The 12,061-nt window shown below is 47.9% G+C and overlaps 2 protein-coding genes across 2 annotated transcripts; one reads left to right on the top strand and one right to left on the bottom strand.

The window, feature by feature from the left end:
* The first annotated feature begins 2,000 nt into the window (after nt 1-2,000).
* LOC127346927 (uncharacterized) lies at nt 2,001-2,532 on the top strand. The gene is made up of 2 exons (XM_051373168.1): nt 2,001-2,295; nt 2,399-2,532. The coding sequence occupies exons 1-2, from the start codon at nt 2,001-2,003 to the stop codon at nt 2,530-2,532; spliced, it is 429 nt and encodes a 142-aa protein (XP_051229128.1).
* Nucleotides 2,533-5,341: 2,809 nt separating this feature from the next.
* Nucleotides 5,342-8,322, bottom strand: LOC127293043 (thioredoxin-like protein AAED1, chloroplastic). Its single transcript, XM_051322593.2, has 8 exons — nt 7,938-8,322; nt 7,626-7,672; nt 7,407-7,521; nt 7,025-7,069; nt 6,264-6,323; nt 6,070-6,165; nt 5,819-5,965; nt 5,342-5,626 (listed from the first exon to the last, which is right to left on the bottom strand). The coding sequence occupies exons 1-7, from the start codon at nt 8,241-8,243 to the stop codon at nt 5,846-5,848; spliced, it is 789 nt and encodes a 262-aa protein (XP_051178553.1). The 5' UTR covers nt 8,244-8,322; the 3' UTR covers nt 5,342-5,626; nt 5,819-5,845.
* Between the last annotated feature and the right edge of the window lie 3,739 nt (nt 8,323-12,061).

The raw sequence follows: 12,061 nt of genomic DNA, 5'->3' as shown, positions 1-12,061 counted from the left end.
CTTGTGTCTCTTCATTCTATACTATAACAAAAACGACGGAGCAGAACAAAACAAACCGAAACGTTTTCTTAACTAACCGGTGGCACTACCTGTAATTTCCATTAGAAATAAGGGCAGGGGCGCGGAGCCGGCATCGTGTCCCGTCGGTCAACGAGCATGAGCGGCCTTGTGGCCTTCCGACGGTGCGGCAATGGCCACGACAACGAACCGTTCTTTTACTCAACGGTGGCAGTCTCCGTAATTTCTAAGACCAAATAGGGGTAAATAAAAAACGGACGAAAATTTTGGGAAGAAACGTTACTTCCTTTATTACTAGCTGTGACTTATTGTCCAGTCTTGTGCTTGATTGGTTTTGTTGATAATTTTTTGCAACGCGATTATATGGGAACTTGCCATACATGGGAACTTGCCATGTGGTCGTTTTTTCTCTCCATCTTGGATTTTCTAGTTGGTAGTAGGGTTGATACTAAAAAAAATCTAGTTACAAGTCAGTTGCAACTGAGATTTTTGTAGTTGCAAGTGAGCTGTAATTGAGAATTAACAGTAACTAATGGGTTTCGACATCGGTTTGTCAAGCCGCAATTGGTGTTGCAACGTTTTCTTGCTAGGGCGGACACGGATTTTTCTCTAAAGGCGAAGATTCTGAAGTGGGTGAACCCATGACCCACGCGCCTCCTATTCTATTTGTTCAGAGCAGCGTAAACTCTAATTCGATCTGGGTATTCAATCCCGTTCGTTCAGATTCTCAGGTGACTCCTTAACTTTGATAGGAAGATGGATTATTCCTAAATTCGTGCATAAGGGCAAGAAACTTTGGATCATTTTCAATCTTAGGTGAACGGTCGGTTACCAGGTCGTAGTGGTGTTGCAAATGAGATTTTCCAGTTCCGAGTGGAGTTGGAATTGCGATTCTCTAGTTGCAAATGATGTTGCAACTGAGTTTTTTTAGTTGCAAGTAGGATTGCAACTATGATTCTCTAGTCGCCACAAGTGCTGCAACTAAGATTTTCCAGTTGCAAGTGGGGTTTGCAAATGAATTCTCTACTTGCAAGTGGTGTTGCAACTTGCACCTCAGTTGCAAGTGTGGTTGCAACTAAGGTTTTCTAATTACATGTGGTGTTACAACTAAGATTTTCTAGTTTGCAAGTGGTGTTACAACTGAGTTTTTTAATGGTACAAAAAAACCATAATAGTAGGCCGGCAGGATATAGGAATGCTAGAAATTAGCAGGCCCAAAAAATAGCCCATAGAACTTAGGAAAAGTAAGGAAGTACCTTTTTTTATAAAGACTAGTAAATTTGCCCGTACGTTGCAATGGAGGATAAATTCTTTTACATAGGGAAAAAATATGTGTATACGTGAAAAGACATCACTCATGTATAAAAGAGTAGTTCAGCGTGAAAAAAGATGGTTAGAGTTCAATAACATATTCAATGTTTTTCCTAGAATTTTTCGTAAGATTTTTAATCCAAACATGTTATAAATGTCTTAGTTGTATATCACATATCCCTTTGATACTCTTACCATGCTAAAAATTTATCTGTTTATTTCAGATGACTGAAACAATTATTTTGAAATCAGTAATGAGAAGCATCTAATAAGATTTTGTGTACATGTATTCTTGATCACGCCACTTGACCAAGAATTGCAATTTTGAAGTCAACTTAGTTATAGTAGAATGAATAAAAGTATAATAGCTTGAGGACTACGGAGAGAAAACTCAGCATCAGCTTGCAGACATGCAATTAAGGCTGGACACGAGCCAGCTCGGGCTGGGCTCGGTCCGAGCCTGCATTTAGCTCGCTCCAAATGGGCTCGGCTCGGGCTGGCTCGTTTGTGCAACGAGCTGGAAAAATGGGCTCGGCTCGAGCTCGACTAAAACTCGGGCTGGCTCGGGCTGGCTCGTGAGCCAAGAGCGACTAGTCACTGCCAGGTGGGCCCATGCTAGCGGTAGGGATGGAGACGATGCGCTGAGGAAAATCGGTGATGCGCCAGCGGCAATGGCGATGGCGTCCACCACGTCGGCCGCCTCCTTCATGCTGCTCTCGGGCTCCATGCCCAGCGCCGACGGCCAGGGCCTCATGAGCTCCAACTTCCTCGCCCACACCGTGTTGCCCTGCTCCTCCAGCATGGCCACCATCTCCGCCTCCGCGCCATTCCCGACCGTCACGCTCGACCTCACCCACGGCCCGCCGCCGCCCAACGCCCTGCTGCTCAGCGCCGCGCGGCCGACCGCGCCGGGGCAGTTCCAGATCCCGCTCCCCGGCGGCGCGATGGCTCCGGCCTGCACATGTCGTCCGACTCCTCCGTCGATGTGTTGGGAGAGCGAGAAGAACGACTCGTGCGTGTTGTGGCCTGTGGGTGACCTAATCCTTCCCGATCCATGTTTTTGGGCCAGAAACCAGCCCAGATTGCATCCTTCTATTAATACGTAAAAAAGGTGATGAGCTTTCGGGCTGGCTCGGGCCGAGCCAGACGAGCTTTCAGCCCATCGCGAGCCAGAAAAACAGGCCCGACTCGGTCACTGTCTAACGCGGGCCGAGCTCAAAACGGGCCGAGCCAAGAAAAGCTCGGCCCGAAGGGTGGCTCGGCCCGAACGTCCAGCCTTACATGCAATGCAGTGGGTGCAAAACCAAATAAAGGGTGATCAGCCTAGGCACGATACAGACATTCACTTTGGTCTTGTGATAAATCAGCTCACCAAAGCAGCTGATGTGTAGTACATGTATGCATGATTAGAAGTTCAGAACCCAGTGCGTAAAGAGACCACAACCAGCAAGACTACCGCATACATGGCCCGATCCAGCTATCTAGGCAGAGGTGGAGGTGTTTGCAACACGAAGACTGAAGCACATGTCCCTAACCTTGGACCAACGAATCAATTGAAGGCAGGATATGAATGGCAAATTAAATTCGGCTACTGCTGCCGTGCATAGAATCGCCAGCATGTTCTCTTTCTGCGTTTCTACAACAACGTGCGATTTAGTCTGAGATGCGAAAGCGCCGAGCTCCAAGGCAAGGCGGCAGTGCCGTCCCGCTTGAGGAGTCAGGGGTGGTTAGCGATGTGGAGCACGGCAGGAGGAGACAGAGATGCGAGAGGAACATGGCAGCAACAAGCATGGAAGACAGGGGCGCCGCGACGGGGGCCGTCGGACGGGAGTTGGAGAGGAGCTCACCTCCCTCTCCAGCGCAGAGGAGAAAGGAGAAGGCAAGTTCCAGAACTTCGAAGCCAGGCCCTTCCAGCCGCTGTCCGCCCACCTGGAAACATCGTCCGACGTGGGAACCTCCATCGCGAATCCGTCGTCCTGGAGCACCGCCACAGATGCAAGTACCACTCCTCCTATCCCCGCCCTGTCCTGAGTCCCGACCGCTCCCAATCGAGCAGGTCTCTTCCGCCCACAGGGCCGGAAGCAGAGAAGGAGGGTGATTTGTCGATCCACTCGGTGGCCTGTTCAGCCCAACCGTTATTTTGACTTACCGGTGGCAACTTCGTAATTTCAGAAATAAATAGAGCAATAAAAAACGAACCAACAAAAGCCTTATTTTCTTTATTATTAGGTATAGATAATATATTAATATCGTAGAGATATTAGTTACTCCCAGCCACAATGCACACAGCAAAGAAAGTACCTATACATACAAAATAAAATAATGATCCCAGCCCAAGGTGATATCGAACCGAAAGCTAATTAGTTCTAAGTTGACTGTGGCGTAGAAGCTCCCAATTTTCATATATTGTCGACAAGCACATCTCGGTAACCTATGCCGCTTCATAGTCCACGCAGACTGACTGGTGTGTTGCCCTCCAGTAGCTCCGCTTATGACTGGTATTCGACCACTATCAAGTCTAATTTGAGAGGTTGTTGGAAAAGATTGGCATGACAAAAGCCCAAATATGTCGTTTGACTATACTTCTCACATATTTATACTAAACTATTTACATATATAATCCAACTAGGATCACGTGATCAAGATTTTATTTGATTTTCATGTGCAGTCCTGCTGGAAAAAAATATCGTTGAACAATCTCGGGTCACACCCTCTTTTTGAGAAAAAAAACATGGCCTTAGGCTGGTGCCAACCGGGGCGGGAGGGGAGGCGGTATCGCCCGGCGCTGGGCGGGAGGCGGGCGGGAGTGGGGCGGGACGGGAGTGCCAGGCGACGGCGGGGGCGCCCGACGATATCGCCCGCTCCCACCCGGCTAACGCCCGCGTTGGAGGCGACAGCGAGGCGAGAGCGGGGCGAGAGGCGGGGCGGCGCGATGGCAGACGCGGGCGAGAGCGTCGCGGGCGATAGGGCGGGCGAGAGCGGGCGAGAGTGGGGCGATAGGCGGGCGAGATGCGGGCGAGAGCGGGCGAGAGAGGGGCGGGAGTGTCTAACGGCCAGCTGACGTGGCGCGACGCGATTCGTCCACGTCAGCTAGCCGTTGCTGGTTCAAAAATCCCTAAAAATACCCCACATATGTTTCACTCACTCCACACCCATTTCATCTCCATTCATCACCTTCCCTCTCTCAAATCTTCTCCACCATGTCCGGTTGGACTCCGCCAGATATGACCACGTTCACGGATCTGATTCAGGACGGGTCACCAATAGACCTAGATGGTCTCTCTCCGTCACATCGTCGCACCAATGCCGGTTCTTCGCCGCTTCCTCGAGTTTTATACCCCACCGGCACACCCGCTCCGGGGCCATATGGGGCATACGCTCCACCTCCGGCGCCATATGGTTCACACCCTCCGTATCCATACCCCCAACCACTATAGCCTGTGCACTGGCACCGTGGGGTGAAAGTGGGGTGAGAGTGAGGTGAGAGTGGAGAAAAAAGCTGACGTGGCGGGTGAGAGTAAGGTGGTGCATTGGCACCAGCCTTAATGCTCAAGCCTCCAACGTAGCAGCCTCTTTGGTCTCTGGAAGGACCAAGCTTCCATTCCAAAGGGTGGGTGGCCAGGTCGGTGAGACCGTCAGAGCCTGGGCCTTTCACCATTTGAGTTCCTGTGTAGTTGCAGCTTTGGGACCGAGTCACCCTAAAGCTCGTTGTAGTGTTAGTATTTTAGTTGATATCATGCATCCTAATTTGACATATAATTAAGAAGGAGAGATATGATTAAAGTAATCACAGGTAGATACTGTATCATATCGCATGTTACGAGAAAAGCTAGTGCTAAATAGATCTTGTACATATATTTGTATTGGGATTCTACAAAACAATAAATTTAGAAAATTATGATACTACTCTATAATACCACGAGATAGTATCATAGACAAGTATCATATGCATGATACTATTATATGATACTATGCACTATGACCAGCCTAATATTGCTATGATGTGCAGATATGCAGCATTCACCAAGAAATAGTATTATTCATCTAAATTCGCTCGCTATATCGTAACTCCCTGTACAAGGTTCATAATCAGTAACATATCTACCAGCAACCAACCCTGATAAGCTCCTATGATCGACAAAGTGTGAAAAAGTTCGCCCAGATATCTCAATACATATACATGTAACATGGCGATACTGCCCTTGCACAGTTGCACCAGGAGTAAATCTTCGAAAGTCGTCTGATGCTAAAACTATGACAGGAAGCATCTGAAAAAATGACGCCGTAAGAACGAAACCTGCACGGGCAAAAAGGTGCAGATTGTGAGCAAAGCAAATAATCTTTCATGACTGAGAAGAGAGTAAGAAAACCAAAGTATTTTCTTATTTCTTTTGCCACAGGCTGACACAAAGAACTGAAACTACTCTTTACCAAAGAATACTTAATTTGCCGTTGTTGTATGTTAGGATGGGTATAAGAGCATGAGTACCTGGAACTCCCATTTGTAGGATCAAAATCAGGCTACTGGAACTTTGCAGCAGATGTTCAGAACATCATCTAATGGTGCATGATCACCAGTGCCCTCATCTTTCCTCGCATACAACAGTTCTTTCCCTTTGAACACAAACATTCCACCCTAACAGACATAACAAACAAACGTGCAGTTCCATGGATCAATACCCTGTACATTAAATTCAGACAGTGGTGGTGGTGGCAGAAGCAGTTGATAAATGACCTAACCTGTTGCAGGACACTTGGCCTGTCATCTGGGGTGGCTTCAATTGTATAGTTCTTTGTCGCCTCCTTGAGGGAATCAAACCGAGAAAACACTTTCACCTTTAAAAACTATGTTCAACTGTCACGACAATGTCCAAGCAACTTTCATGACAAACAACTAAAAAAATTGAAAAATCGCTGCTATAAATGTTGCTTACACTGGCTGGATTGAAGAATGTGCGACCAAGACCAAAATATAGACCCAATAGATCATAAGCCTGAAAAGGTTCAATGGAAGTCATGCACTTAGGGACAGAATAAGTAAAATGATTTTTATGGATAATGAAATTTCTGTCCATTGATGTACCAAATACTTCCTCCGTCCCACGAAGATTGTCTGACATTTATCTAAATTCAGATGTATCTAGACACTAAATAACATCTAGATACGTCTAAATTTTGACAAATCTTAGACAAGCTTCATGGGACGGAGGGAGTACTAAATATCCATGCATCTATCTCATTTACACATCTACATCTAAGTTGAAGAAATGAGCAAAACATACACAACATACACTTATCAAGGAGGACCACATTAACAATAAGGATCATTTTGAATGGAAAAGAAATTGCCACCACATATTTTCGTGATTCGAAAGTACTCCATTTGTGAGTAACACACACAAAACTTATGTTCACAATCTGGCATAAATACTTGCATTTAGTGAATTACATTTCTCTGGCTGGCTAAAAAAATAAGATTATTTCTAGCACTCTTTCTCCAAAATAGTCATATCACATTTTTATGGGAACTATCCTGTTAGTACAATGCAGCCAATGGCAAGGAGATGCTAACAAATCTAACCGATACAATGTGAATGCATGGCAGTATATCAAGACATCAGGTGCATATAACCTGTAACATACAGTATAACAATATCCAGCAGGTACACTGATGCGTGAGCAGGCGAATTAGTACCTTGCGCTCAGGATCTGCATAGAGGTAATCCAATGGAAAGGGCAACTGCAGTAACATATTATACAGAAAGTTACTTATGGCTGGAAAAAAACAAGTATTAGCATTAAACTATCCACGTCATATATGAATAATTGGGAGTTTTAAGGCATCCGTTGTCTAGCAAGTCCCAAACGAGGGGTATAAGTTAAAATCAAACCATCAGCATGATTGAGAAGTTGCGGCAATGATCTATTGCGATTATAGATAAGCGAATACCCAGACAAGTTGAGGCTCAAAATGGTCAAGAACCTCTGTCTAGAATAAAATATAAACTATAACAAAATAGTTCAGAGTGCATGCTAGGAGGGTTAGGGTTAGCTATAAACTGAAGAGTGTTACGTACACGTTCAGCGAGAATACGGGCTTTATCAGGGGTGCCGACACCAACAGCAATTAGTTTGACGCCAGCAGCATCAAATCTTTCTTTTGTCTCCTTCAACGTCAAGGCCAGCTCCCAACTGCAGAGTTGATGATTATACCTTAGAAAAGGAAATTAAACAACTAGGAAATACTGTAACCAAGTAGTAGTTCATCTACAGAAGGAGCGGGAGCTGTCTCTCACCAGCAAGGGCATCCGAAATGCCGTAGCAACGCAACGACAGCCATTCCCTGCATAAGCAGTGAATTACTCCTCCATTTTAGCATCAGATTCATGCGTTCATAAAATTATTTCACAGTTAAATGATCTAGAGTTTCCATCTACAGAATGGGTAATTTGTTCAAGCAAATCAACAATTGGGGCCGTCTTATTCTGAAAATAAACTCTGCGTTGTAATAACCTTAAATATACAGAGTTTTCCATGGCTACGTCTCCTCTCCTCGTAATACAAAGACCAACCTAAAGCTAAACGGAGAAAAGAGTGAGCATCTCTACCTCGTTCTGGTCCCAGAGATCCCTGATCAGCACGGGCTCGCCGGTGGCCGCTGAGAAGATGGCGACGCCACCGAGGGCATCACCGATACCCGACCCTGGTTCCGGAGAAGAGGTTGGAACGGAGGGGGAGCTCGCGGCAGCAGCAGGTACCACCGGCGAGCGGTGGAGACGGAGGCTGAAGCTGTGTCCGCGGCAACTGGGGACAGATGCGAGCTTGAGGCGGAAGCGAGAGGAGGTGCCGGTAGAGCGAGTGGCCGCCGGCGGGAGGGAGAGGCGTGGGAGCGAGGCGGCCGTAGTCACGGCCATGGCTAGGTGGGGACGCGGCAAAACCCTGTCCGCGCCGGGAGGAAGAGAAGCAGGCGGACCGGTGTGCTGGAGATGGTTTGGCGGTGGCGGGTGTGGCCACAGATTTGTGAAGAAGAGTGTGCCTCTTTTCTTTTCTTTTATAAAATCCTATTTTAAGTCAGTATAACAAATTTGTATAAATTGAATACTGATTGCAACCTAGTTAGACTACCTTTTTTTTTTTTGAACGGGAAGAGGGTCTCGAAGGACCCGTCGCTGCATTCATGTCATTGTCAGTGGAGTACAAATTACATGGAGGACCTCTGAAATAAAGGAAAATACAACATGGCCTCTAACTTTTGCACTAAAGACCCTAGAACAAAATTGTAAATAGCAATCCAGTCCGGGACTTCTTCTAGCTCCTTCTCCACCGAAACCTTGCCAAAGCATCCGACTATGGTCGACAGCAACACCACCGGGGACATGGCCACTTGGGGTACTACAGCGGGAGCACACCACGTCGGAGTTGAAGGGCCTCCATAAAGGCACTAAGGCTAGGAGGTTGATGAACAACACCATGCGCCGGCAGAGATATATCAAAATACGCGCACCTGAAGCCGGCGTGCAGTGCGGGAGTAGCCGCCTTTCAGCCATCAAAGTCGACGACATACGCGCCGTCGAGGAATCACTCCCAAGATTGATGTGGAGCGGCCGCCTCACCGGCCCAAAATCACAGCAGCACAACCTAGCTGTTGCGCACGAACTCCACCACACAGCCAACCATTCTTTCCCAGAATCCCCTGCTTCCTCCGACTAGCTCCACCACTCGCCACCATAGCGACCAGTAAAAAGATAGTCAGACGGATCTGGAGCTCCACAAACCAAGGCCTTATTGAAGGAGACTCGAATGCTCGTCATCCTCACTCCAATCTTTGACCTCCAGAGCATCAAAGTGAGGCAGAGGAGCCCTAACCCACACCAGATCTGGCCCAAATCTGACGAACTGCTCCAAAACCTAGCAACCGACATCACGCCAAACACTTCTCCTAACCCTAGACCTAGACCTACTATACAGGGAGGGGTCCCTGTTGCGATCAGAAACCCACCGGCGGGCAGCGACGGGCAACACAGTAGAGCCGGGAACAACTTAGGGCTGCGGCTGGCCCTGGTCCCTCCGAGCGACGGCCCGCAAAGCCTCTGGTACACACGTCCGATGCTGATGCAAGGGCATGCCACCTGACCTATACCTGGTCAGGAAGGTGATGGAGATGCCTCGCTTAGTTTCCTGCATGGCATACACGTAAACATTAAATACGAGCCTCGATCGGCTCTCAGGTTGTCCTGTGAATCGGCTCAAGGAGCCGATCCACCCATGATTCGTACGAGGTGCACGAATATATGGTGGTCCTGCTTGATCAAGATAAAGCTAAAGCGATCTACGATGATTTAGGGTTTTCACCGCATAATCGGATCATCCTACTCACGATTGGGCCTCGCGGTCACGTACGGTGATCGTAAGCCGGTCCTAGACAAGGCCTAAAAACCAACACGAGGTTGATCCTCGGAACATCCTGTCTAGGGCTAGCAAACGACACCCTACGCGTCGCTGGATCCTCCAACCCTTTGTAAGGCCTAACTATTGCAGATATTAAACTAATCCTTGAAGAACAAGGAGCAACCGTAACGGATCGGATCTACTAAATAATGATCAAGCGGGGTGCCGCCCCTACACCTAAAATAGGTGTAAGGGCGGCTAGATGTATAAGGGTTGCACTACGACAGCATATGATACGAAGAACAATGCTAACCCTAACACATCTAAGATAACTACGTTGCTCGCCATCAACAAGGCTTCAGTACGAGCAACGCATGAACAACGTAATAAGCTTGTGCTGCCTAGATCGCAAGATGCGATCTAGGCAGCATGATGCTTACCGGTAGAAACCCTCGAGATGAAGGAGTTGGCGATGCGCCGAGATTGATTTGTGGTTGAACGTTGGTTGTTGTTTATTTCATAAACCCTAGATACATATTTATAGTCCGTAGACTTTCTAATCGTGGGAATAATCCCAACCGTGCACGAGGCAAACTCTAACTAATCGACACGTAATCTACTATGTTACAGATACACGGGCAAACTAGCCCAAACTTTGCATAACAGGCCGATTCACGTCTTTCTTTCATGTATATTCTTCAAATCCATCTTGATCGCGGCCCACCTCTGACCCGGTCAAATTCTGGTGATAACACATGCCCCCCTGGTTTTGGTAATGATAATTTCAAAACCACTCTGTTTTTTCTTCGAAGGGTCATGTCGTGGCAGATCAGAATCGTCGCAGTATTCTTCATCATGATGACTTGCCTTCTCATCTTCTCTGCATGATTTGACAATTTTGGCTCCATCTCCTCGGAAACTGCAATGACATTAAATCTCCACTGGGCTCCCCATTATTTAACCGTGCCGATTGATTAGCCCTCTTCATCCCCTTCCTCTGTTCTAGCTATCGGCACCAAAAAACCCTCTTTCCCCGTAGCAATGTCTTCCTCTTCCTCCGTCTCCTCCAGCCTCTCCCTCCAATCCTTCTCCTCGAGCGAGCCGGAGTGGAACTTCGACCATGTGCCAGATGGTCCACCCGAAGCACTGGTCGGGTCAGATGGCGACCTGCCTCTGACCGATGGGGAAGACGACCTCAAGTTCCTCATCGAAGGGGAGCTGATAAGCGAGAGCGAAGACGACCTCCATCCCTGGGTGAAACCCACCTCCCCCAACGGGAAGGAGGAAGAAGAAGAAATAAAGGAAGAAGAGGAGAAGAAGGAGGATGATTCCTCCTCCCCCGCTAAGCATCCGCCGGCCAAGCGATTCCGCGCTTGGGCGGACAGCGAAGACGATGATGATGACGAGGAGGAAGAGGAGGAGGATGAATCCTCCTCCTCCATCGGATACCCGCCGACAAAGCGCTTCCGCTCTTGGGCGGACAGCGAGGATGATGATGATGACGAGGAAGAAGAAGCTCCAGCCGAGGGCTGGGGCAGCAGCGACGAGGAGCTTCCTGGGAGCAGCGCCGACGGCATCGACGACGGCGACGACGAGGACAGCGACAACTAGTAGAGTAGGACTATTAGTAGCAGTGCACTAGGCACCAGATCCCCCTTTTGAGAGCCATCGGCTCTTTCCTGTAAAGCCGCTCCTTTGAATTAATGAGAATTGTTCTTCCAATTTATCTTTCAATTAATCCAATTTCAATCCTTCTGCTTGCCACACCAAGACCGATAGCAACGTATCGGATTCTTTTTCCATAGACGCCCATGAAGCCGGACTCAGATATCGATTAGACCATCAGTTAAGCACTTCTCAAATTCAGACTGCGATTTGATACCTGACCATAATATTTCGCAATCCCATAGCCGATGACTATTCATCGGCTATTTTGAGAATCCAGTCTCTTTCCTTTTCTTGCAGCAACAGGACGGTCCAAACCCCGTAAAAGCCGACGGCTCCCTTTTCCGGCTCCTCTCCGTAGCTTTAGCAGTCTTCTTCTGCAACACCTCACCGCTTTCGGAGAAGATTACGATGCAGGGTCAACCGATGCAACTCCAATCGGCTCCAAAAACAGAGCATCTACCAAGTTAGTTGCCCCCCGAGCCTTAATCAAGGCGAGAATACCGGCGAGGATGCACAGGTCAAACAAAAAGGCTTTGACCTCAGGTAATCTGGTAATCCGAGATAGCCACCATGAAGAGTCAGCCAAGCTTGCTCCCATTGATCAGCTTAAATGTGAGCCTTGAGCACACAGCCGGTAGGTCTTGTGTAATTGTACTAGAGTCGATGGCTGTGCATC

Source organism: Lolium perenne, chromosome 4 (assembly GCF_019359855.2).
Source record: "Lolium perenne isolate Kyuss_39 chromosome 4, Kyuss_2.0, whole genome shotgun sequence".
In the NCBI taxonomy this organism is placed as follows: Eukaryota; Viridiplantae; Streptophyta; class Magnoliopsida; order Poales; family Poaceae; genus Lolium; species Lolium perenne.
Note: the sequence above shows the minus strand (reverse complement) of the source record. Positions and strands in the feature narration are given on the sequence as shown.

Excerpts from the sequence above, each read along its gene's own strand:
- LOC127346927 (XM_051373168.1), top strand. The coding sequence starts at position 2,001 with ATGGCGATGGCGTCCACCACGTCGGCCGCCTCCTTCATGCTGCTCTCG. Across the intron at positions 2,296-2,398 it reads GGCTCCGGCCTGCACATGTC|AAACCAGCCCAGATTGCATC; the intron begins GTCCGACTCCTC and ends TTTTTGGGCCAG.
- LOC127293043 (XM_051322593.2), bottom strand. The coding sequence starts at position 8,243 with ATGGCCGTGACTACGGCCGCCTCGCTCCCACGCCTCTCCCTCCCGCCG. Across the intron at positions 7,522-7,625 it reads CATTTCGGATGCCCTTGCTG|TTGGGAGCTGGCCTTGACGT; the intron begins GTGAGAGACAGC and ends TCAACTCTGCAG. Across the intron at positions 6,324-7,024 it reads ATGCAGATCCTGAGCGCAAG|GCTTATGATCTATTGGGTCT; the intron begins GTACTAATTCGC and ends GAACCTTTTCAG.